At 37.4% G+C, this 26,166-nt stretch overlaps 1 protein-coding gene across 3 annotated transcripts in view; it reads right to left on the bottom strand.

Moving 5' to 3' along the window:
- VPS50 (VPS50 subunit of EARP/GARPII complex) overlaps positions 1 to 26,166 on the bottom strand; it is a 135,864-nt gene that overhangs the window by 6,809 nt on the left and 102,889 nt on the right. The window contains exons 21-25 of one of the 3 annotated variants that reach the window (XM_027102470.1): positions 17,391 to 17,512; positions 9,245 to 9,325; positions 3,319 to 3,467; positions 2,177 to 2,273; positions 992 to 1,150 (exon numbers count right to left, since the gene is read on the bottom strand). In XM_027102470.1, the coding sequence (XP_026958271.1) occupies positions 992 to 1,150; positions 2,177 to 2,273; positions 3,319 to 3,467; positions 9,245 to 9,325; positions 17,391 to 17,512 (608 nt within the window). Of the gene's footprint in view, positions 1 to 991; positions 1,151 to 2,176; positions 2,274 to 3,318; positions 3,468 to 9,244; positions 9,326 to 17,390; positions 17,513 to 26,166 lie in introns of those variants that run through there. The other 2 variants (XR_003431988.1, XR_003431989.1) reach the window with 2 other exon arrangements.

Here is a 26,166-nt window from a genome sequence, read left to right as displayed (position 1 = left end):
TTTATCATAAAAGTTTATCTTCTTTTTTTAAATAAATTTATTTATTTATTTTTGGCTGCGTTGGGCCTTCTTTGCTACACACAGGCTTTCTCTAGTTGTGGCGAGCGGGGGCTACTCTTTGTTGTGGTGCGCGGGCTTCTCATTGCAGCGGTTTCTCTAGTTGCAGAGCACAGGCTCTAGGCACACGGGCTTCAGTAGTTGTGGCATGTGGGCTCTAGAGTGCAGGCTCAGTAGTTGTGGCGCATGGGCTTAGCTGCTCCGCGGCACGTGGGATCTTCCCGGACCAGGGCTCGAACCCATGTCCCCTGCATCGGCAGGCGGACTCTCAACCACTGCACCACCAGGGAAGCCCTAATGTATCTCTTTATTGCTGTCCCTGCGCTGGCATATAAATTCCTTGATGGCACGTAAGTTCCTTAACTCACAACTATATTGCCAGCACCTAGATCAGTACATGGCATATGTCAGGTGATTTATAAATATCTCTTGATGCATAAATGAAAAAAAAATTACAATTCTTTCCAGAAAACTTATAAATGTTAAGTCATTGAACACAAAGGTATTTGCATGACACATTGCAAAAGTAATGTGATTTCTGGAAAAAAAACTTAGAATAATCAGGGGTGTAGTCTCTTGCTAATGAATATACACAACTCTAGAAATATCTTCTAATTAAACAGAAATATCCTCTTGTCACTACAGTCATGGCCATTGAGGTTACATAATATGAAGCCAGCTAAGACACACTAATCAGACTCTAATTCAAAATGGGATATTACTGAGCAAAAACAAAAAATCTACAAAGTATTCTTGGGTCTAAAAGAACACAAAATTTGGAAAGAAATCCTAATCCAACTCAGGGACTTTAATATCACAAGAATGCTAGAATGTGGTACAAACTATAATCTCACAATTTTGGAGCTATTGCAATTACAGGAATAATTCCCTTAGTAGAATTATCTTTAACAGAGATGTTTCCAAGAATACTTGCCTTTAACAGTGCATCTACATATATGTTGTGCTGTGACATAATTTCTTTTACATCCCATTTCACATTAGCCATTAGGAGCAGCATCTGTTCATAATCAATGGCTTTACCAGCTACAATCCAGTAAATTGGTTTGCGTAGTTCACTGGCTGTTGAGACGGTCTGAAATAAATTTCACAGAAATGAAACCAAATATTTTCTAAAAGTATAAAATTTCTAAAATATATTTTGTTCCTGTTTCTAGTACACATCATATCTGAAAATAAAACACTATGCACTTGGAGATTTAAATTATGAAAATACTTTAACTTGTGGGCAAGGAAGGGTCTTACTCAAAACATAATTTTGAGATATTCAACAAACTTGAGGCCACTGACAATTCAACTAAAAAACTACAGATTTTTTCACTTCTCTCCATTTCCATTTCCACTTGCACCTCAAGATCCCATCATCTCTCACCCACATTAGTCTAAAAGTCTTCAAACCAGTCTCCTGCCTCTAGGTTGGCCATCTGAGGTCCATTCTTCACACTTCCCCCAAAGTGCTTTCTAAAACACACACCTCACCATGCTACTCACCACCTCTTTCAAATCTTCCAGTAGCTTCCCAGTACCCTTGGAACAAAGTCCAGCTCCTGGCTGGGAGCACTGTATGTCATGTGACTTCTGCTTAATCACTCCGGCCATCTTTCTCATCACTGGCCCTCTTCCCCGCTCTGAGAACTTGAATTTTCCTTAGCTGCTCACAGGCACCATGCTCTCTCATCTGTAGGTCTTCATATAAGCCACTACCTTAGTCGAAATATACTCCTCTCACCCTCTTTCTCTCTGGTCCAGTTTAAACATCAGTTTCTCAAGACAGCCGTTCTAGATAACCTCCCCCAAACCATACCCCTTCTCCGCCTCCAGTCAAGGTTAAATACCCTGCCACTGTTTCTTTCCCTTAACTATACTTTATTGTAATATAGTTTTAATTGGCTCTTTCTCTTACTAGACTAAAAGTTATAAGAGGTACTCAATAAGTATTTATTTAATACAGGAATTCATGAATGAATAAACAAATATTCTAATCCACCTCTCCTGAGGTTGAGAGACTGACCACTAGTTTAAAAAAAAAACAAAACACCTAAATAACATGTGACAGTCCTATCCTGCTCACAGTTGAAATGATATATAAGACATGTCTGACCTGAGAATAAAACTGCTGAAGAAAGGGTTTTTTGACTGCAGGCATCACAGCATCCAGATGTGGCTGAAGGAACTCAAACTGTTCAGCCAAGAACACCCTAAAGGGAATAAATAATCCACCATGTAAACAAAACACAGGATTTAGAGCCTGTCAATATTTTTTGTGTAACTAATCTTTAAGATCTCTGAGCAAAAGTTTAACAATTAAAATTATTTTCCATTTTAAACAACTACCTTGCATTGCCACTTGACACACTCATTTACAATTCACACAAAAATTAATGCTGAGTTATCACTGAACGTGAGGTGATGTGAAAGAAGGATGACTTCAAAGGAGCTAATCTGGTTACCACGAGGTGTACAGTTATGCTGCTTTGCATGTAAGATATGAGCACAGATAACACAAAAGATTGAAGAAAGAATACAACAGTATTTTTAGAAGGATTTCCCATGTAATTACACACATCAGACCCATGAATGCACAGATTTAACACCTGACACTTTTTAGAAATAACCCAAACATTCATAACAGGAAATAAAATGGAACTTGGCTGAGACACAGACGTGAACTTCACATGCACACACGAGACATACACGTGCATGAATCGGAATCATTCAGCTGAAGACTGCTGGTAGTCACACTGTTTTTCACTACTCTTTGTTATATACAAAACCTCTTAAATTATACTGGACCATATTTTATGGAAGAAGTTATATGCTCTCACTTTATTAAAGAACTTGGGGATTTATAAAGGTCAGGATGCACTCCTGCTGATGTCAAGGGTCAACTACATTTAACACTAAACTGACAATGTAACTACAGTTTCTCTAGAATTGTAATTCAATGGCAAACTATAAAGTACTATACTATAATATGCTTTTCTAAAGTCTTACTTAAACCAAGGATCATGCTGCTAAAGAATGAAACTTAAAAGATTACCCTCCTTCCATTTATACACCTGAAAATCAACCATGCCATTTTAAAAACTGATTCGTAATCTAGTTTAGGATATACTTCTCAGAAATATTGAGTAATTTAAGGAATATTTAGAAGTGGGAAATGCATACAGCTAGAATACAGTGCTTACTTTTATAATCTTTCTTAAATATTTAATGGCAAAGCAACTGTTTTTAACAACTTACAAGGATTCTGTGGCTACCACTCTTTCCGCCAACCCATACAATGTATCCCCAAATGTCAAAACCACTAGGTGACTGAGGTGAGGGCTCGGTACCTTCTCCTTTCTCTCTTCTGCTGCTGTGAGCGTGGCAGTAGGATCAGCTGAAACTTCCTGAAAATATAACATACATATACACACACAGCCTGAAATAGCAAATCTGATAGCAATAACCCATGTGATTTTACAAAACTGGAGCTATAATTAAAATGCTCTCAGGCATACATTAATTACACTTAGTTTCAGTTCTTTTTTTCCTCCTTTTACATTTTCTAACTACTAGAACTTTCCTTTTTATACTAAGTGAAAATGATCCAACTCCATATGCTGTTATCTGTGCATGACCTAAAATTGGCCAACACAAGGAATCTTTATGAATTGACAAATATTTCACAGAGACAATAGTGAGATGCCCTTCAAGAACTTGTAAATGAGGAAGAACAGACTGCCTCTCCAGGACCAGGCTGGTAAAATCCAAAATTATGGTGTGATTAACCATTTCACACCTAAACCTTAATCAAGGTAACTTTGGTATAATCCCAAGAAGGCAGGACTAAAATGTTGTTCTAAACTGAAACAGAAGCAACTGTATTGTATATATCTCTAGGGACAGATTACTGACCTGAAGGAAGATGGTAAATAGAAATAAAAGAAAGGGATGCCCAAAGAGCAGAGTGAGCTGAGCCTTATAAGATCTTCAAAGAAAACTACAGCACAAAAATTGAATACAAACAAATCTAAAAGTGTACAAAATGTAAATCTGGATTACTTTTTAAATCAGTTACATAATCACAAATCTCTAACATTTGCCTTACGAATAAAAGAGACATCAAATGCATAGGACTCTGGGAGTATAACAGGTTTATAAATTTTGCAAAATGGAAATAATACATTATAAAACCTTTCAAGTTAGAAAATGGTTTTATTCTTGTTTAGTTCTTTTTTATATCCTATATTCTACTAAAGGTATTGTCTCTCTTCAATCTCTAATTACTCAATTAGCATTTAAAAGTTATTTTGGGAACAACTGTGCTTTCTCTAAGGAGAATCAGGATAAGGGAACTATGCAAGTTAATCAATGTCACAGCTCCACTATTTATTTCCTTCTACTAAAAAGGAAAATAATCACCCCACTACTGCCAAAAACAACAACAACAACACACAAATCACAAAATTACATATGGTTTGGTACCAATTGGGTGCCTGTGCTATTTAATTTAATTCTGGTGGCTATTTAATACTTTTATTATTATTATTTTTAAGATTTATTTATTTATTTGGCTGTGCCAGGTCTTAGTTGCAGCACACGGGATCTTTGTTGCAGCATGTGGGATCTAGTTCCCTGACCAGGGATCGAACTCAAGCCCTCTGCATTGGGAGCGCGGAATCTTAACCACTGGACCACCAAGGAAGTCCCTGAGGGGGCTATTTAATCACCATCTACCAGACTGTCCAAGTGAAGAACCTTAGAATCATTCTTGAACACCCCCTCTTCCTTTGCACCTCGCTCATGCCTAAACAGACACCTCTCTTGTTTGTTTCTTCCTCATGTCATTACTTCAGTAATACCTAGGTGATCTTTCTAAAATGGAGATGTGATCATACCACTCCGTAATTTAAAAGTCTCAACTGACGATCCCTTTCTTACAGAAAAAAAGCCTAAACTTGTTGCCACGATATTACTCCTTTACAAACAGCTACCTTGCCAGTCTCATTTCAAGATAATCTCTACATCCCTAAGGTCTAGTCACACTGGGCTGCTTACTACACCTGTCCTACTGACACTCCTGTCCTATCAGCTCTCTTCTCCTTGCCTGCCTGGCTCTTACCTCATTGTTTAAGTAGGAACTCATATTCACCTCCTTTCTATAACTTTCTCAGTCTCCCAAGAAAAATAACTATCTTACTTGTGTTAATATTGCCTATACATATACCTGTTATGTGGCATACTGCATACTTTATCAGTTGTTGTTTTCTAACTCTCCTACCTCATTGTGAGTTCTTGGTGGGTAGGGACCAATTTCACCCTCTTTGTACCTTAAGTCCTTGGCATGCCTGTTGACATTAGCAGGCCCTCTGTTAGTTTCATTGATGGAGATGTTGATAAGAATCTTCTCTTCCTCTCCTATTATCCTCTTTCAAGCCCATTCCAACCAGGTTTTTGTCTGCTCCACTCCAAAGAAAGAGTAAGCAAGGTCCCCACCGGCCTCCTTATGGCCAAATCCAATAACCAACTCTGAATATCCATCTCTGAACATTCCCCCTGATCTTTAAACACTGGGTTCAGTCCTGAGACTTCTCTTACATTCTACTCCCTACATGATTTCATCCGGTCTCACAGTTTTAAATGCCATCCACATGCCAACAGCTCAAAATTTATATACTTGCCCTGACCCCTCTCTCACCTCTAGTGCACTTAACATATCTGAAACTGAACTCTTGATGTCCTCTTCAAGTGTGTCCTCCTAAAAGTCTTATCCATCCCCATTATGGCACCTCCATTCTCCAGAAGTCAGGTGCCATCCTTGATTCTTCTCAGTGTCACACTCCTCTTATAATCCATCAACAAATCTTAATGTGTCTACCTTCAAAACAGATCCATTTAGGGAAATACACTTGAAGAGAGCAAGAAAGTCCCAAACTATCAAGCTGACATAAATAAATGGTATGTGCTTATTGCACACTTAAATGGAAAAGCTCCTAAACAGATCCATGTTTCAGCTTATACCAGTATAGTAAGGAAAGGACACACAACTCTCTGAAGACTTTAAAAAAATGAAACTTTAATCAATCTTTACTCTCATAGTGAAACTTATATTTTTAGCCTTTCCTGCCAGTAATGTACTAACTAACACAAAGAAAATTCATATTTATGGACTTTTCTGGATCAATTTAAAATACATTTTTATTATCAAAGATTCAAAGTTGGCCACAGGTCTTAAACAGTTTAGCATCACCAGGTAGATAACTAAAAATTCACATTTCTGGTAACATTACCACCTACCCCAACTTCCTTTCCTGCTTGTCCACTATTAGACAATTTTTCTTAGACTTTTATTTGATGTGTCAAACAAATTTTCTTAGTTTACGGTGAATTTAGATGATAAACAATTTAAGGTGGCATTTTAAAGAACATGATGATTCCATTTTGCCTTTTACAGCTTAAAGAGAAAACTCAGAAGATATATATGGAGAAAATAAAATCACCAAAAAAGTGCTTATAAAGCTTTAACTAACACATAGGAGAAATATAAGGAAAAATACTACCTCCATCCAGTGGTTCCAAATTAGGCTATAAATTATTTTAATAGCCAAAGAATGTATTGAATAGCAAGAAACCAATTAATGTTCTCTGCCAATGTAGATGCAAATTAATGAAGTGAAGAAAATTTATATACCAGCTTATGAAAACCTGAGATCAAGGTCTAGTAAATGACAAATATATTTTTTTAAATAATAAAATGATGCTTATCAGTATGCGTAATAACTTAACACATAAAACACTGGAAATTTTCAGAAAAACTTCTACTGTATTGTTGTAGAGTCTTATCCATCAGAGGAGTGGGGACTGTGGAGATGCTCTGTCAAAGGTCAGTGCTCCTTACAAACTGACAGAGGAACAACGGCTCACACAGTCTTCTGATCCAAGGTACAGTCTTTGATTTAAGAGATGCTAAGAATAAGGTCTTACAAAAAAGATATTTTTAAAAGACAAGGTGGCAAAGAAAAAACCAGGCACATCTATCAATTTATTGGGGAGGGGTGTGTAGCTGGTTTTAAAAAAACGCATTTCTAAAATTGACTATTACAGCAATTCAGGAAAAAACTTATCCAATGAACAAAGAACTGGTCTGACAGATGCTACAGATACACTGTTATCGTTAGATGGGTGACAGCCTGTCTTAAATAACAGCTAGTTTGGTCCCATTGTTTACTGGGTCATGCTATTTCATTACACACTGTATGGCAGCATTAAATCCACAGCTTAAGGGTCAGATCTGGAACTGTGGTTTGACAATCATAAGCTACTAACTAGCAGAGCTGGCAGAGAAACGCTAGAGTGAATGATTCTAGTGGTATATTTCAGCCCACCTATCTTGAGGCATTCAGCCAGAAACAAGAAAAACTGAGGCTGTGGACTAAGATCTGGAAAACAAGATCTTCAGGTCAAGGTTATACTAAGTATCAAAGAAGGAGAAGCAAAATCAAAACAGATAACTGCCAATGGGACTGAAAGCCAATGATGGATTTTACACAACAAAGACCAAAAAAAAAAAAAGAAAGAAAAAAGAAAAAGAAATAGATGGCTGTGTCAAACAAGGAGCCTTGACTCTGAAAACAAAGATCAGGATTAAGTGGACAAGAAAACAAGCCAGGTTAATCCAGTAGACACCAAACTCAAGGATTCGAGTTTATTCATTTACTCTATAAACATTTATTGAAGAGATGCTATGTGCCAAGGTAAGTGCTAGGACTATGAACATATATTAAAAAAATATGTGCTGGGGCTTCCCTTGTGGCGCAGTGGTTGAGAGTCCGCCTGCCGATGCAGGGGACACGGGTTCGTGCCCTGGTCCAGGAAGATCCCACATGCCACAGAGCGGCTGGGCCTGTGAGCCATGGCCGCTGAGCCTGCGTGTCCGGAGCCTGTGCTCCACAACGGGAGAGGACACAACAGTGAGAGGTCCGCGTACCATAAAAAAAAAAAAAAAAAAAGAAAAAAAATGTGCTGGGCCAAAAGACCTCCAAATTTTAAGGGGGATGGATGAGACGGATACAGGTTATTTCCTCTGTGTAAACAGTGCTCACCTGAAATATCTGCATACGCCTCTCTCACTTTATTCATCTCTGTGCTTAAAGATCACTGTCCCATCACTCTGCTTCATCTTCTTCTTGGCACTGATCAGTATCTGACACTCTTATAAATTTATCTGTCTCTCTGCCCCAATAAGGTTCAAGTTCCAAGAAGACGGGAATTACCTCTTTTGTTCACTGATGACTTTCCAGGCCTACAATGCCTGGCATATAATAATTATTCCAAACAAGTATTTCTTAAAAGAATGAATGATTACCTTGCTTTATAAAAACTTCAATAACAGAAGTATGCTCATCATATAGAGCTTATGAGAAAAGAGGAAAGTGATTGCTTATTTGGGTAAGTGACAGAACAAAGGAAAATTCATAGATGCAGAGAAATGCACTGAATGACAAAAGTCTCTGGCTACAGTGACCAAACATAAGAAAAATTTTTTTTATTTTAACTGCTTATGTTGGCTTAAACACTATAGAGGATCAGCCCTGTTTTGCTACCTAACCCAGCTTTTTAAAACATGCATTTCATCACATGACACAGTTAAGAATCCAGACCCCCTACTGCATAGCCGACTAAACCTAAACTTCTCAAATGTTAAAGCCATTTATAAAGTCATCCTAAACACTCTTTGCAACACAATTCTTTGGCATAAACTGGTGCTCCATCACAAAAATCTGCCAAAATTTGGGCCAGGCTCGCTCCCACCTCAAGGCCCTTGCTCAGCCTCTGAACCTTAAATTGAATGCCTTGTTTCTCCTCTTCCCCACTGCTCCCATGCCTACTCTCCAAAGTCTAGCATAAGTCTCACTTCCTCCTTCAGTCATTCTCTCACAGTAATTTTGAACATAAACCTTTCTTCTCTTTGAACTTGTACTGCATGTAGAGCCAATATCATATTCTTTTGTGTACACCAGCTTTCTCTCTCCATCAGGCTATAAGAAACCTCCATTTTACTTACTGCATGCCATTAATGTTCTAGGGACACAGGAACTTGATGTACATATAGAAATACACTTACATGTAGTTGATTAGATCGTCAATTTCTATTTTAAATAACCTAAAAGAATTGATTACTTACCAGATCAATGAGGCTTTCTTGTATTCTGTTTAGAGTTGTTCTTAGTCTACTACTGCTAAGACCTAGTCCCGTGGATTCCAACTGAAAAAGAAAACGAGAGGCATGTTAAACTGCTGTGGAGATAACCCTGCAAATGTTGTAACTTCAAATTAGTGAAAAGTAAGTATGTGGTGAGTTTTCACTCAGATACTTAGTATTCAGAGGGTTTCCAAATTGCATTTAAAAATACCAAAACATCAAAGACAGAAATCAAATCTTAACCCTCAAAGGAACAAGAGAGCTATTTACACATGTGCATTTACAGGTCATACTAACATCTATCAATCAATGGATTTATCAGGAGAGAGTTCACCAGAATTTATTTCCCACAAGTTATTGTTTTTAATTGCAAAACTTAAGATTTTTAGATACTTAAAGAACCCAAGGATAAGAAGGGCCACACTGATACAGAAAAAACAAAACAGAGATGATACATACTTTCAATATCAAGAATGAGAGCATGGATAACACTACAGATCTAATGTTGAAACACCAGAAGGATAATAAGGGAATATTATGAATAATCTTATGCCAATAAATTTACCAAACCAGATGAAACAAATTCCTTGACAAGCTATTATAAAAACTGACCTAAGAAGAAATAGAAAACTTTAGCAGCTCTTATTAAATTTCATTTAATAAAAACCTTCAAAAAGTACTAGTCCTACGTAGACTCTCAGAAAGTAGAAGAAAAGAGAATGTTTCCCAATTGTTTTATTGTTTTACTAATATTACTCTGATTCCTAAACCAAACAAAGATACCACAGAGGGCTTCCCTAGTGGCGCAGTGGTTGACTCCCCTGCCTGCCGATGCAGGGGACGCGGGTTCGTGTCCCGGTCCAGGAAGATCCCGCATGCCGCGGAGCGGCTGGGCCCGTGAGCCATGGCCGCTGAGCCTGCGCGTCCGGAGCCTGTGCTCCGCAAGAGGAGAGGCCACAACAGTGAGAGGCCCGTGTACCACAAAAAAAAAAAAAAAAAAACAAAAAAAAAAAGATACCACAGAAAACTAACTACAGACTCCTAAACTTTATGGACACAATTTTTTTAAATCCTTAAAATGTTAGCAAACTGATTCATGACCAAGTGGTATTTGTCTTGGGAATGCAAGACTAGTTTAACAGCCAAAAATCCTACTTTGAAGTTAACCAGTGTATTTCACCATATTAATATATTTCTTTAGGAAAGAAAGTTATGATTGTTTAAATAGATTCAGAAAAAGGCATTCGACTAAATTTATCCTTTCATGATAAAAATTTAGAAAAATTCAGTAACAGAGGAGAGTTTCTTCAACATGACTACAGGCATCTATAAAATAGCTAGCATCATACTCAATGGTGAAAGGTTCAATGCTTCCTATCCAGGATAGAAGAAAGTGGAGGGAACAAGATGAGGATGTCAAGTCTCACCACTTTTTCTTGAGAGGTAAAACTTTTGATTTCAAATCATTTTTTTTTATAACATCTCTATTGGAGTATAATTGCTTTACAATGGTGTGTTAGTTTCTGCTGCATAACAAAGTGAATCAGCTATACATATACATATATCCCCATATCTCCTCCCTCTGGCGTCTCCCTCCCACCCTCCCTATCCCACCCCTCTAGGTGGTCACAAAGTACTGAGCTGATCTCCCTGTGCTATGCGGCTGCTTCCCACTAGCTATCTATCTTACGTTTGGTAGTACATATAAGTCCATGCCACTCTCTCACTTTGTCCCAGCTTACCCTTCCCGTCCCCGTGTCCTCAAGTCCATTCTCCATGTCTGCGTCTTTATTCCTGATCTGCCCCTAGGTTCTTCGGAACCTTTTTTTTTTTTTAGATTCCATATATATGTGTTAGCGTACGGTATTTGTTTTTCGCTTCCTGACTTACTTCACTCCGTATGACAGACTCTAGGTCCATCCACCTCACTACAAATAACTCACTTTCATTCCTTTTTATGGCTGAGTAATATTCCATTGTATATACGTGCCACATCTTCTTTATCCATTCATCTGCTGATGGACACTTAGGTTGCTTCCATGTCCTGGCTATTGTAAACAGAGCTGCAATGAACATTATGGTACATGACTCTTTTTGAATTATAGTTTTCTCTGGGTATATGCTCAGTAGTGGGATTGCTGGGTCCTATGGTAGTTCTATTTTTAGTTTTTTAAGGAACCTCCATACTGTTCTCCATAGTGGCTGTATCAGTTTACATTCCCACCAACCAGTGCAATCACTAAATGATTAGTGATGTTGAGCACTCTTTCATGTATTTGTTGGCAACTCTCACCACTTTTATTTTACATTGTGCTGGAGGTCAATTTTTTTTTTTGTAATTGACCTCCTTCTTTTGTGGTTTCTTCATTAACCCAATCTTTATTTAGATGTGTGTTGTTTAATCTCCAAACACTTAGGTTTTCCTATTTTATAGATATTGGTTTCCAATATAATTACATTGAAAATATATTCTGTATGATTTCAATGTTTTAAACTCATTACAACATGTTTAATGGCCCAGAATATATGGTCTCTCCTGATAAATGTACCATCTGCACTTGAATATATATCCTGCCATTGTTAGGTATGTTGTCCTACAAATATCAATTAAGTCAAAACGGTTGAAAGGGTTGTTCCAATCTTCTGTGTACTTGCTGATTTTCTATCTAACTTGTTCTATTAGTTACTCTAGTGTTAAAATCTCCAGCTGTCGTTGAATTTTTTCATTTCCTCTTGAATTCTGTCAATTATTGCTTCATCTATTTTGAAGCTCTGTTACTAGGCACATATGCATTTATGATCATTATGTCTTCCAAATGAATTGATCCTTACATCATTAGAAATCCCTCTATCTCCGGTAATACATTCTGTTTTCAAACTTATCTCATATCATAGCCACTGCAGCCACCTTATGCTTACTGTTTGCATGGCATATCTTTTCAATCCATTTGCTTTCAATCTATGTTTTTTGTTATTAAGCATGGCCTTTGTTTTTAATCCACTCTGACAATCTCTATCTTTTAATATGAGTATTTAGTCCAGGAACATTTACTGTGGCTGGGTTTACATCTACCATTACATGTTTTCTTTTTTGTTCCTTGGTTCCTCCTTTCCTGCTTTTTCTAATTATATGATTTTTTCTTTTATTAGAATCCTACTTTAATTTTCCTGTAGGCAAAAGTTAAAGTGCTTTGTATTATTTTTCATTATTCTTCTATGGATTATAATATACATTCTCGATATTTCACAGTCCATTTACTGTTCACAATGTACTGTTTTACATAATATATAGAAGTCTTGCCATCTTATAGGTCCACATCCCTCCACATACCATGGTATAGTTGTTATACGTAATACATTTACATATATTATGAACTCCAGAAAAGAATATTATACTTTCAGGTTTAAACAGCTATATGGTTTAAAAAGAAATTAAGTGGAAAAAGAAAACAACAACAACAATCTTTTGCATTTCCCCAAGTAGTTTCCATTACCAATGCTTTCATACTTTCTGAGGATTGATGTTTTCATCTGGTATCATTTTCCTTCACTCTGGAAAACTTCCTTCAACATTTCTTGTATTACATGTCTGTTGGTGACAACTTCTCTTAGTGCTTTTTCTTTTTATCTGAAAATGTTTTAATTTCATATTCATGCTTGAATAGTATTTTTGGTGGCTATAAAATTCTGGGCAGACATTTTTTCTTTTCTTTTGGTGTCTGAAAGGTGTTGTTTAACTCTCTTCTAGTCTCCACGGTTTCTCGGGAGAAGTCAGCTGTTAATCAGATCATTGGTCCTTTTTATGTCATAAGTCTATTAAAGTTTTCAAGAGACAATTTCCTCATGAGGTACCCCACTAGACTTTTCTTTGTGTTTATTCTGTTTCCTGTTCATTTAGCATCTTGTATCTGCAAGTTTTTGGACAGTGTCTCTTCAAATATTTTTTCTACCTCATTCCCTCTCTCATCTCCACCTGGTATTCCAATTAAACGTACGTTTGACCATTTGATATAACTTAGCACGTCCCTAAGGTTTTGATCATCTGTGTTTTTCAATCTTTTTTTCTCTATGTTCTTCATTTTGAATAATTTCTATCGATTTATTTTCAACTTCACAAATTCTTTCCTCTGTTATGTCCATTTGGCTAAGTACATTCAGTAATTTTTTTAATTGCTGGAACTGAATTTTCAGTTCTAGGATTTCTCTTTGGTTTTCTTCCTACTGTTTCTACTAGAACTTCTTATTTCTCTACTGAGATGTTCATGCATTTAAAACATGTTTTGTTTTACTTCATTGAAGATAGTTAAAATGGTCCATTTAAAATCTTTATCCCTTAGTTCCAACATCTTGAGTTCAGACTATATTGATTTTCTTTTTACTGAAGGATGTATTCCTCTTTTTTGGCTCTATGTATTTAGGTAACATTGGATTGCATCATCCATTCAATTCTGGAGATTTTGGATTCTGTTATTTTTCTCCAATAAGTACTGTTTCCTTTGTTTTCAGTATGCAATTTTCTTGGCCAGGCTTGAACTATAAACTGTCTCTTGTGTAGCAGCTTCAGTCTCTATTCAGCTTTTTCTTTGACTGGCTGCAGTCAGTCTGTTCCACACAAACGTGGTTCATCGGTTAGTCAGAGATGTGGGTAGACAGAAATTGGGGATCCCTCCTCTGACTCTTCCCCGTCTGAACTTCTCCCTACTCTTTTCAGTGTTCCCAGTTTCCTGGCTTCACTTTTCTGATTCCCCAATCCATAAAGACTATAGGTTTCCTTATGCGTGTCTCCAGTTATGTGCCTCAGGGACTGCACTTAGTCCTGGGCTAAAGGCCACGGACATGGAATTTTTTTTTTAATTAATTAATTTATTTATTTATTTTTGGCTGTGTTGGGTCTTCATTGCTCTGCCCGGGCTTTCTCTAGTTGAGGCGAGCGGGGGCTATTCTTCATTGCGGTGCACAGGTTTCTCATTGTGGTGGCTTCCCTTGTTGCAGAGCACAGGCTCTCAGAGCATGGGCTTCAGTAGTTGTGGCACAAGGGCTCAGTAGTTGTGGTGCATGGGCTTAGTTGCTCCGCGGCATGTGGGATCTTCCCGGACCAGGGCTCGAACCTGTGGCCCCTGCATTGGCAGGCAGACTCAACCACTGCGCCACCAGGGAAGCCCAGAATTTCTTTTTATAGTTTCCCTTTCCCCAACTGCTAGCGTGAAATCCCACCAGAGTCTATATGCTTCTGTTCACTCTCCAGCATCTTCAAGAAGTTGCCTTTTGTTTTATAAAACATCCAGGTTTTATCATTGTTTTCTGCAGGAAATATCACCTAATAAGGTCTCAGTCCCTCATACCCAGAAATGGAAGTGAATTCATTCTTAAAAGTTTAGATTTTGAATCAGACTCTCTACAAAAAAACAGTTCCATTAATGAAAGTTAACTTTAAATGAGGCTCACAAACCGTTGTCAAGTAACAACCCTCATAAGATTTACTTGGATAAGAAATAATTAGGATATAGGACTTCCCTGGTGGTGCAGTGGTTAAGAATCCGCCTGCCAACGCAGGGGACATGGGTTCAAGCCCTGGTCTGGAAAGATCCCACATGCCACAGAGCAACTAAGCCCGTGCGCCACAACTACTGAGCCTGTGCTCTAGAGCCCGCGAGCCACAACTACTGAGCCAGTGTGCCACAACTACTGAAGCCTGCACACCTAGAGCCCATACTTCACAACAAGAGAAGCCACTGCAAAGGAAGCCCGCTTGCTGCAACTACTGAGCCCATGCGCCACAACTACGGAAGACCACGAGCTCTAGGGCCCGAGTGCCAAAACTACTGAGCCCACATGCTGCAACTACAGAAGCCCGTGTGCCTAGAGCCCATGCTCCGCAACAAGAGAAGCCACCGCAATGAGAAACCCACGCACCGCAATGAAGACTAGCCCCTGCTTGCCACAACTAGAGAAAGCCCGCGTGCAGCAACAAAGACCCAACGCAGCCAAATAAATAAAATTATTGAAAAAAGAAATAATTAGGATATCAATCCATATCTCCTAAGAATCTACTATGTGCTTACTACTGCATTAAAGTAAGCTACAGAATGGTCTTCACAAAAGAATGAACAGGAAGGACCAAAGAAAACATAACTCAGGAGTTGAACAACAGAAGGCTTGAGGCAAGGCAAGACAAAGCAATACTATGAGTACCATTATTATAATAGAATCAAATGGATTAGATATATACTACAACATGATGTAGTAGGCTATAACCAGTTCAGTGAAGAGTAGGAGCTTCAGGAGTAATTAGTATGAACAGAAAAAAAATCCCTTAACCTAACGCATACACTGTGTCCCCCCTTCCAGACAATGACTTTCTAGAACCCCCAGGACACAATGAGATGCTTATTCTTCCATGAGCAGCAACCATTTAAATTCACTCATACAATTCTCTCTCTTCTGGGAAGGAAGCAGCAGTAGCCATGTTAAAAAGTGCAAGTAAGAGGTAGAGTAAATGCAGTATTCACTCATACAAACTCGCTCATATGCACATTTTGTTCTGGTTCATAGAATACACACTGTTTCTAATACAGCATATGGGTGAACATCCATATAGAAAGAAACCCTTATAATTAACAATATTGTCTGAATACAGTGAAATGGCTTTTACTGAGTCTTACAGGATTAAAAATGCTTTTAATATAAAATATCAGACTAATGTTTTCTTTAAAACATAACAGATTTTAAATAAAATATGCAGCATACTTTACAGTGAGCACCTACCTGCACTTTGCTAACTTTCATCAGCTTCTAGTGAACCCCACTGTAAACAAATCTGTGCCAGTATCTAATCAGCTAGAAAGTCACATCCAAAAGCACTCAGTTCCAAAAGTTTCTGAAGGACTCTACTTGAACACATCTTATCAAAACTGTGGTTGAGAACTGTTTTAACTAATATGATAGTCACAAGTCATGTGTGGCTATTTATATTTCAAGATAAACTAACTAAAATCAAGTACAATTGAAAATTCAGTCCCCAATCATACCAGTCACATTTCAAGTGCTCAAAAGCCACTTATGGCTTATGGCTACCATATTGGACAGTACAAATATAGAATATTTCCATTACTGCAAAACTTCTCTTAGACCGCACTGGTCTAGAGGCACAGTCCAAGAAGACACAGTAAAGCTCATGTAGAAGACTAAACGATCCTGACAATTGGCTAAAACTCCAGAATGTCTTTCTTCTTTAATATTTATTTATTGAGAGTGATGGATTAGTACATATTTTAAAGCAACATAAATTCTGCAGCAACTTAGTTTCTGATTATATTAGTATTCTTTCTAATTTTGCAGAGTTAAGAACATAGGAAATTCAGATCCCATATTAAAAGATCATGTCTTTGATATACTTGTAATCACAGCAAGACTATGAACATTTATATGATGAATGTAGTTATCCATTAAAATTCACAAGTTTTTGAAAAGGTACAAAATATAGTATGCGAAAAGTTAGTATTATGAGTATACTTTTATACGAAAAACTGTCAAACATGTAGGTGAACTACATAATAATTCCCAAGTATCAAATCAGTTACCTGCTTAATACTGTGCTGATCTCCTTAGGAGTAGAAAAAGATAAACTCAACAAGAGCTTCGGAAACACAAAAAGGAGGTGCAGGAAAATTAATTCTGTGGCAGGTTCAGTTCAAAGATTTTCAATTATTTTAAATAAATATTTGCCGTTATTTTCTGAATGTAGTAGTGCCTGCTAAGGTTGTTAGCCAATATTTAAAATGTCTCATTTACTGTGTAATAATTACACACTGGGCCAGATTTAAACAAGACAACCTGCACATTTTTCATCACCAAAATATGTCAAGGTTAGAAACTGATGCTGTACTTTTTCTGCCAAAAATTTGAATAACATACAATATGTTTATCATATCAAAGCTTAAAATTAATGTATTTTAAATAAGGTGATGGGGTACACAAAAAGCTAATATCAATAATATGTTGGATTTTTTATGGATAATTTTCAAAGTAATGTTATTTATGTATTTTATACAGAGAGAATGAATTTTACATTTACAAAAACAAATAAATTTTAAAAGAAACAGACTCCTCCCCCAAAAGGTTGACTTACTGAATCATTCCGACCAAAAAAGGTATATATTGCATACAAGTAATAATCAAATAGCTGAGACATGAAATGGATAACATCAAAAGCAATTGGTTTAAGAATGTTCATCATCTGCATATATTTACCTGAAAAGAAAAAAAATTAAATAGAAAATTAAAATCTGTTAGTCTATAATTATTAAGAAACCATAAAATTACTTTACCAAAATATTTTTTTAATGAAATATTACATTCCTCAGTCACACCAGCCATGCCTCAAGTACTCAACAGTCACTTGTAGCTAGTGGCTACTGTACTGGACAGCACTGATACAGAACAGTTATACCATCTTGGAAAGTACTACTGGATGGCACTGATATAAAAAAATACCTACGAAGATTTTTCATATCATTATATTTTACTGTTTGTCTTATATTTATGGAACTCTTAAACTAACTCTTCTACAATGACACTGTACAAACAACACAGTTCCTCATTTCTTGGAGATTCCATTTCAAACAATGTCTTCAAAAATGTTTAGGTGTAATAAAACAAAAGACAATGTACTTGAGGAAGAGTGGGGTCTTTTCATAAGCTTATACACACATAGCAAAAGTAAAAAAACAAGAAGAAAAAGGACACGTGGAAGACACTTCCCATTCCCCTGAATCCTAGCCCTGTGAAATCTAGCGTCAGAGGCTAAGAACATTTCTTTATCACTACATCACTCAAGAGCTCAATACTTGCAAAGTGCCAAGAACATATCTTCCTCATTCCTTCCTTTGGAAGATGCCAATATTACACTCTTTTTCCTCTAAACATATGACACAGTTACAGAAAAAAATTTAAAAACCAAAATGCCTGCATTCATAAACTTGTTAATGTGTTTGAAGGGTGCGTGGGAGATGGGCTGAATCAAATAATAAACAATAATGAGTCCCTAATTGTGTTTATTTTTTATAGGAAATAATAGGGAAAGAAGCATATCTATAAAAAAAATGCTCTTCTGCAGAAGATATTAAAACAGGCCATTTGTTTTATTTCCAAATGAGCAAATGATTCAGGTGCTGGCTCTACTTTATGTAACTGCTATAAATTTTAAATTGGTACTATTGAGGACACCAGGATTCAAGAGAAAACACATTAACTGCAGTAGGAAAAAATGAAATTTACTCTAATGGAAATGTCTACTATCAAAACCATTTCTTTATTATCTAAGAACTCAGTCCATCCATCTTAATTTACATGAGAAATGATTCTAAATAACAGTCAGGAAGACATACACATCGTAAAGTAAAAACTACACAATTTAGATTCTGTTCTTATTCCTATTTACAAGTCTTTTGTTTCAGAATCATTCATTGTAATTATTTCACATAACCAGACATTTAAAAAAATATCTCAAAAAAAAAATCTCAATTGAAAAAAATTTGATAGTATGCTCCTAGAACATTCTGGATCACTGCAGATATTTCATTGACTGCAAACATATAGCTATTTAAACTATTTACACATTAAATAATGTGATACTGTAAAGGAAAAAAATGAAAAAATGTTATATTACTTTTATCCATAAAAGAAAATTTTAAACAGGTGAATAGTAGAATGAGGAAGGATGCAAACTTCGGGGTTGATACATATCCAGAATAAAAAGCTCCTCTCCATTCCTAATAAGATGAACCACTGTTCATATAATTCATCTTAAGAAAGGATATAAAAATGAATTCTTAATAGGTAAAAGCTGTTTTAAATGTGCATTCAGAAGAAAAATAAAACTAGATGGTCCCAAATGCTCTGAAAAACATACATAATTATATTCATTCACTCATTCAACAAACACTTTTTGAAAGCTTACTATGTTCTTGGCATTGTGTTAAGACACAAGGAACTACACAGAGTCTCTGCTCTCTCACAGAGCTCCTTCCATGACCTTAAATGGTCATACGTGGAAGGCAGCCATTGATAAGCAGGCTGCTAGTATATTCAAATATAGAAGAGTGAGAACTCTGTCTTTCCAGTTCAAGAGGGCAGAGTAGGCCTTTGGAGGCCTGAGGGAACTTATGTACCCCCTCAGACTTACTGAACTAAAAGAGAATTTTACAATGAATTAAAACATCTATGAAGAGAACTGGGTGAGAATGTAACAGCAGGTAGGTATGATCACCAGAAAATGAGAAATCTCAAAACATTTCTAGACTAGGGGTTGGCAAACCTTTCCTGTAAAGGACCAAAGACTAGATAGTTTAGGCTTTGTATGTCATTCAGCCTCTGTGGCAGAGACTCATCTCTGCTGGTCTCTGTTTCAACTACTCAATTCTGCTGTCATAGCACAAAAGCAGCCACAGACAGTATGTGAACAAATGAGCATGGTTGTATTCCAATAAAACGTTATTTACAAAAACAGGCAGTCAGATTGATTTGGCCTGCAGGCTATAGTTTCCCAACCCCTGTACTAGATGACAGACAGTAGATGGAAACAAGTTGATGGAAAAATGCAAAGAGAACCACAAAGAAGGTGGAAGCTGTCCGATAGGATGTGACTGCTTAGAAGCAGCAGCTACAGCAAGAGAACAGGAGCAAGAAATAGGGCTGAGAAAGGACGGATTAATTGAAGGTCTACATATGGGACAAACTACCTGTCCACATGCCCCCAGTTACTGTTCCTCCCCAGCAGTTATTACTGTAGCCCCCCCCACCCCTTATTAGCAGTTTCAGTTACCCAGGGTCAACCTCTGTCCAAGAATATTAAATAGAAAATTCCAGAAATAAACAATTCATAAGTTTTAGATCAAGTGTTGTTCTGAATAGCATGATGAAATCTCGTGCCATCTGGCGCCATCCCTTTGTCCCGCACATTCTGCCCATTAGTCACTTAGTAGCCATCTCAGTTATCAGATCAACTGTTGTGGTACCTCAGTGCTTGTGTTCAGGTAATCCTTATTTTATTTAATTATGGCCCCAGAACGCAAGAGTAGTGATGCTGGCAATTCAGGTATGCCAAAGAGAAGTTGTAAAGTGCTTCTTTCAAGTGAAAAGGTGAACGCTCATGACTTAATAAAGAAAGAAAAAAAGTCGTATGGTGAGGTTGCTAAGATCTGTGGTAAGAATGAATCTTCTATCTGTGAAATTTGGAAAAAGGAAAAAGAAATTCATGCTAGTTCTGTTGTCACACCTCAGACTGCAAAAGATACAGCCACAGCGATAAGTGCTTAGCTAAAATGGCAAAGGCATTAAATCTGTACAATAAGATATTGTGAGAGACTACATTTACATAACTTTATTATAGTATATTGTTATAATTTTTCTATTTTTATTATTAGTTTTTGTTGTTAATTTCTTCCTGTGCCTAATTTATAAATTAGACTTTATTATAGGTATGTATGTATAAGAAAAGACATAGTATATATAGGGTTTGCTACTATCTGTGGTTTCAGGCATCCACAGGGGATATCTTGGAACATATCCCCCACAAATAAGGGGGGACTACTGTAGAGGCTGCCAGAATTTTCCCACAGACAAAAACAATAAAACCCCCTAGGATTCCTCTTCAAAAGAAATAAACAAGCCCCCCCACCCCCCAAATTGAGCAAACTTAAGAAAATAAATTAGAAAAGCGAAGGTTTCTAGTGTGGATATTGGCACCACAGATTAAAATCGATCTCATTCTGGGAATTTAGGGATCTGTCCCCATAAGGTAAAGGCTACCAATAAATCCACCCAGACCTGCCCTACCCTATACATAAAGTTCCTAGTCAGCATTCATTCTAAGGAGAAAGAGCCAGCTTCAACACAATTCTAGTTACTCAGCAGAGAACACCCACAATGGCTATATAGGCCTTCTATTTTAGGGAAGAATAATCAAACATCACCAGGCCCATGAGGAAAATTCAGAGACTGAACGTAAAAAGAAAAGCTGGTCCCAGAGAAAATAAAATAATTGAAGGTAAGGAAGAGAAATACAGTAATTATATAAAACCCTATAAAAGGTGAATATGGCGGGAAAAAACACAGATTATAAAGGGTTCTTAAAGATTTAAAGTCATTAAAAATGTGATTTTTTAAATAAAAAATTAAAGAAATGGGAAAAAGGAAGTCTCCCAGAAGGTACAGCAAAAAGAATATAGAAAAATATTAGAAAAATATGACAGACATAAAGGGCCAACCTAAGAGACTAAACACTTGAGTAAGGGGAAATCAAAGAAAGAGATTAAAGAAAATGGGGATGTGGAGATCCTCAAAGAAACAGTAGTATCAGTCACAGCTGAGGAGCACATGAACCTTCAGATTGAAAGGGTCATGAACTACCCAACACACTTAATGAAAAAGAACTCACACATAGATACATCAATAGAGAATTTTGAAACATCAAGGGAAAAAACACTAAAAGGTTTCAGAGAGAGAGAGAGAGAGAGAGAGAGAGAGAGAGAGAGAGAGAGAGAGAGAAGAAATTCACCTACAATAAAATGAATAGAACATTAGAGGTTTTAACTTTCTGAGGAAAAGTAATATTTAACGGCAATTCTATAGCCAACTAAACTGTCACTCCCTGAAAGAGCAGAATAAAGACATATTTAGACTGACAAGGATTCAAAACATTTCCTTCTTATCACCCTTTTCTGGGCAATTACAACTAGAAGAAAGACAAACAGAAACAAACCAAGAGATTGCCTTCACACTCCTGGTAGGGAGCAGTGGGTGGGTGGGAGACACCTGCTTTTCGCCGCAAGCTCTTCTTTACTATTTAATGTGTTGCTGTGAGAGGTGCTACCTTGATAAAAAATAGAAGCATGGTTCTAAAGTTAGCCAGCCTAGTTGGAAAAATGTGGTCAGTGGCTCAAGATATGGTTCAGATGCATACCACCCTCTCTCTTCCTCTCCAGAGTTCCCTATAGAGGGCACAGAGAGAGCAGTGGACGCAGCATGCTTTGGGAACACGGAGGAAGGTTACCTAATACATAGCCCAGATAACCACAAAAGATGTCTCTTCCCAAATTACAAACTGCGAGAAGTTCTCCTCCTGCCTCCAACCTATATTATAACCTTGCTGAACTCTGTCCAGGGATTAATGCTCCAGATGTCCTCCACTGGCTGTGAAGGATGAAAGTTAAGAATGTACTGGCTCTAAGATCAGACAACCTGGTTCTGCCACTTACCAGCTGTGTGACAGACATAAGGCAAGTTATTTATCTCTGAGCTTCAATTTAGTTTGTAAAAAGGGTACTATGAAGAATTCATGAGAAAATTCATGTGAAGTGTTTACATAGCATATAATAAAAGAGCAAGAAGTCTTAGCTACCTCTGCTATTATTTTAAAATAAATATACTTATGATGAATGCAAAAAGGGAGAAGTATATACAGGATGTTACGTGAAGGGAATCTAGCCTAATCTAGAGATGAGGAAAAGCTTCACAGGGGAAGCACTGTTTAAACTCTCATCCTTTGCAGCAACATGGATGGACCTAGAGATTATCATACTAAGCAAAGTCAGAGAAAGACAAATATCACACGATATCATTTATATGTGGAATCCAAAAAAATGATACAAATGAACTTATTTACAAAACAGAAATAGACTCACAGACATAGAAAACGAACTTATGGTTACCAAAAGCGGGGGAGGGATAATTAGGAATTTGGGGTTACAAACTACTATATATAAAATAAATAACAAGGACCTACTGTATAGCACAGGGAACTATATTCAATATCTTGTAATAACCTATAATGGAAAAGAATTTGAAAAAGAAATACATACATATATATGTATATATGTATGTGTGTATATATCTATATATAACTAAATCACTTTGCTTTACACCTGAAACATTGTAAATCAACTGTACTTCAATTAAAAAAAACCCCTCTCTCACCCTAAATCTAGACCATGAGTCCTTATGCTCAAGGGAAAGAGACACAGAGGGACTGGCAAAGAAACCAAGCAAGTAGCAGCATGGATGGACAAGGACTACAACCAAGAGGAACAGGTCGGGGCCTGACTTACTAGCTCATCGTAGGAAATGCAGAGAGAGGAGCGTGATTACCACAGGAAAGGTGGCCCAGGGGAATTCAGTCAGTGAGCCACAACCCCTATGCAGAGGAGGGAACACAGAGTAAGAAGAAGTGCTGGAAGTGTGTGTGTGTACACACACGTGCATGGGTCGGGGGTGGGGGTGAGAGGCTCCTTCCGTTGTGGATTATTACAAGAGAGGAGCAAAAAGTGTTTCTCTAACACTCAGATTTTACAAATTAAGTTTTGTCAGTCCAGTGTATATTGAGCACCTACAAAAGCGAAAAGCACTTGGCTGGGTGCTCTATATGCTGCAAAGATGACAAACTCTCTCCTCATGTAGGAGCTGACAATCTGATGGGGCAAAAGCAAGAACAGAATCTGAGCTGGAAGGATGTTCGTTACCCTTACTACAGTGCACTAAGTTGAGAGATCATCAATGGGTATAAAGAGCAAATAAAGGCAAACTGGAAATGCTATAAATGAGGAAGGAGACTTGGAGGTCAGGAGTTTTGTTTATACCTCAGGGTATTTTAATTTTTCATGCATTACTTTTTCAATTTAAAACACTCCATGATAAAATAAAAATATCAATGCCCCACCTAAAAGAATGTACCAATGAAGGAGATTTCTTCCCTCCTACTTCTGTGTTCATCATATACACTGCAACTCAGCCACAGTATGACCAAATATCCCTTATGTACATATTCTGGTTTAATGTTAAGTCCTGTGCATGTGCTGGTGTGTATTTCTTCCAGCTGCTAAAGTAATAATTTTGTTGTAAGGTCTGTAGGTTTTACAAACATGGGTTTCGGCAATCTATCTTCTGCCCCTCAGACCTATCACACCCGCTCAAGTGAGAGCTGCCTCCTTGGACACCAAGGCTACTTCAGTGATGAGACACATTCCCTAAAATTTCTCTGTCTCTGTCTGCAAGAAATCATCAGGCTAACAGGATTTTCTTTTTTCACAAGCAAGCATTCTGATTGGTCCTCTGCACTTGTGAAAAACGCCAAGCCTTCAGATTTAGGTACCACCTGGGGCTGGGAAGCCCCATTAACACTCTTTTGTTTAATATCTCCTAATTATGCCAAATAAATATCACTTAAAAATAACATTTTGAATATGCCTTTAATGTTCTAAAATGTGTCTCCCAACCACTGAGTAATTAGTTCCTTCATCTTCCCAGGCACCAAAAATTAATCTATCTTATTCACACAACTGTACTTCTGGCCTTGTAGGAAGAGACATTACTTTTGTCAGTTTATAGTCTTCAAGCACCTCTATGCAATAACAACCATGGTTCGAATAGGGCATTTACTAGTTGGAGACCCCTTAGTGAGTGGTTCCCTTAAAGTTCTATTTTATGAATATGTACAATATGAAGATAAAGACATCCCAGGGAGAAAGTGGTAGGCAGGAAAGTCTACTGGGGAATAATGGCAGCACCTACTCCCAGCCCTAAATGGAAAGACATGAAAGTTAAATTTTCATACTAGGCCTTGTTTCCTAATTGCAACTCTAGTAAAAGATCTAGTGGGAAGAAGACTGAAATGACAACGGTCAGATTCTCTTCCCTGAGTAAGGTTTTATTCAGGACTGCTCTGGCTTTATATGGCTGATTACCAAAGGCCCATAAGAATGCAGCTTTTCTGTTTCTGTAAGTCCACTGTTAGAAAACAGTGTCCACTGTGTGGGTCAGTAATCCTTATATAAGAATTCGTTGTTACTGTCTTCTGAACTTAGCACCAGCAGCACACTTCTGTCATTATAATACCCCTTCTTAGATAATGAGAATAGCACAAGGCATTGTTTCTTCATTTCCTTATGCCTATCAAGAAATGAAGATTTGGATTTGTCTGCACTGAACTGAATAAAACATGACTTCCCCCTCCTCAATTTTATTGTGGCTTTATATCTGATTTGAGTGAATGTATGTCTTTTACAGTAAAAAGCAATATGATGACCTCTAGTCCGTTTTGATCTAGGTAAGGAAAAAAAATTATACAACCACTTAAATGTGGTTGATTGTATAATTTTCCCCAATTATCTGCTCTTCCCCACCTCCACTCTTGTAAGAGGATTATGCATCCTTGTCCACTGCCCTGGACTGGTTGTGCCTTCCTGTGACAGAAGTACAAGTACACTTCTCTCTTCCAGTCAAGCCTGACTTGCTATGACCAGTGACATGTCAGGGTGGCACATCAGAGTGGCAACTTTAAGAGTCATAACATGGTTCAGCTCTACTCTTCTCCCCAAATCCCAGATTGGTGCTACTTTTTCAGCCTGCATCTCAGAATGAAGACATACATGGGGCAGAACTAAGATGATCAGGAGTCAATATGCATCATGATAAACCTCTGGGTTGAAAGCCACTGATATGTTAGGGTGTTTTGTTACTTCAGCATAACCGAGCAAAAGCTGACTTCATTCAACTACATCTCAAGCGTGTATCCAGACACCGAAAACTACAGTGAGTACCGAAGACTGAGGAGGATGACAAGGACTTTGGAATATCCATCAGTGAGGACCATATAAGGCAACTGAGCACACTGACCCTGAAGAATGGACTGGGGAAGAGGAAGTACAAGGAAAGGAAGGACAGTATACCTACCACCACATATCTGAAAAGTGACCACATGGAAAAGTAGGAGAAAAAAGTATAGACTTACTCTTCTTGCTTTTAAGGGCATAACTAAGACCAGAGGGTAGAATTAGAGACAGAGACAGAAATAGAGATTTTGGTTTACCATGAGGACAAGATTTCTACCAATTAAATCAGTCTAACAGCAG

The sequence above is a fragment of the Aethalodelphis obliquidens genome, unplaced genomic scaffold, assembly GCF_003676395.1.
Source record: "Aethalodelphis obliquidens isolate GAN/ISIS:26980383/991018 unplaced genomic scaffold, ASM367639v1 scaffold5, whole genome shotgun sequence".
NCBI classification, from domain to species: Eukaryota; Metazoa; Chordata; class Mammalia; order Artiodactyla; family Delphinidae; genus Aethalodelphis; species Aethalodelphis obliquidens.
The sequence above is the reverse complement of the archived record's forward strand: the minus strand, read 5'-3'. Positions and strand labels throughout refer to the sequence as shown.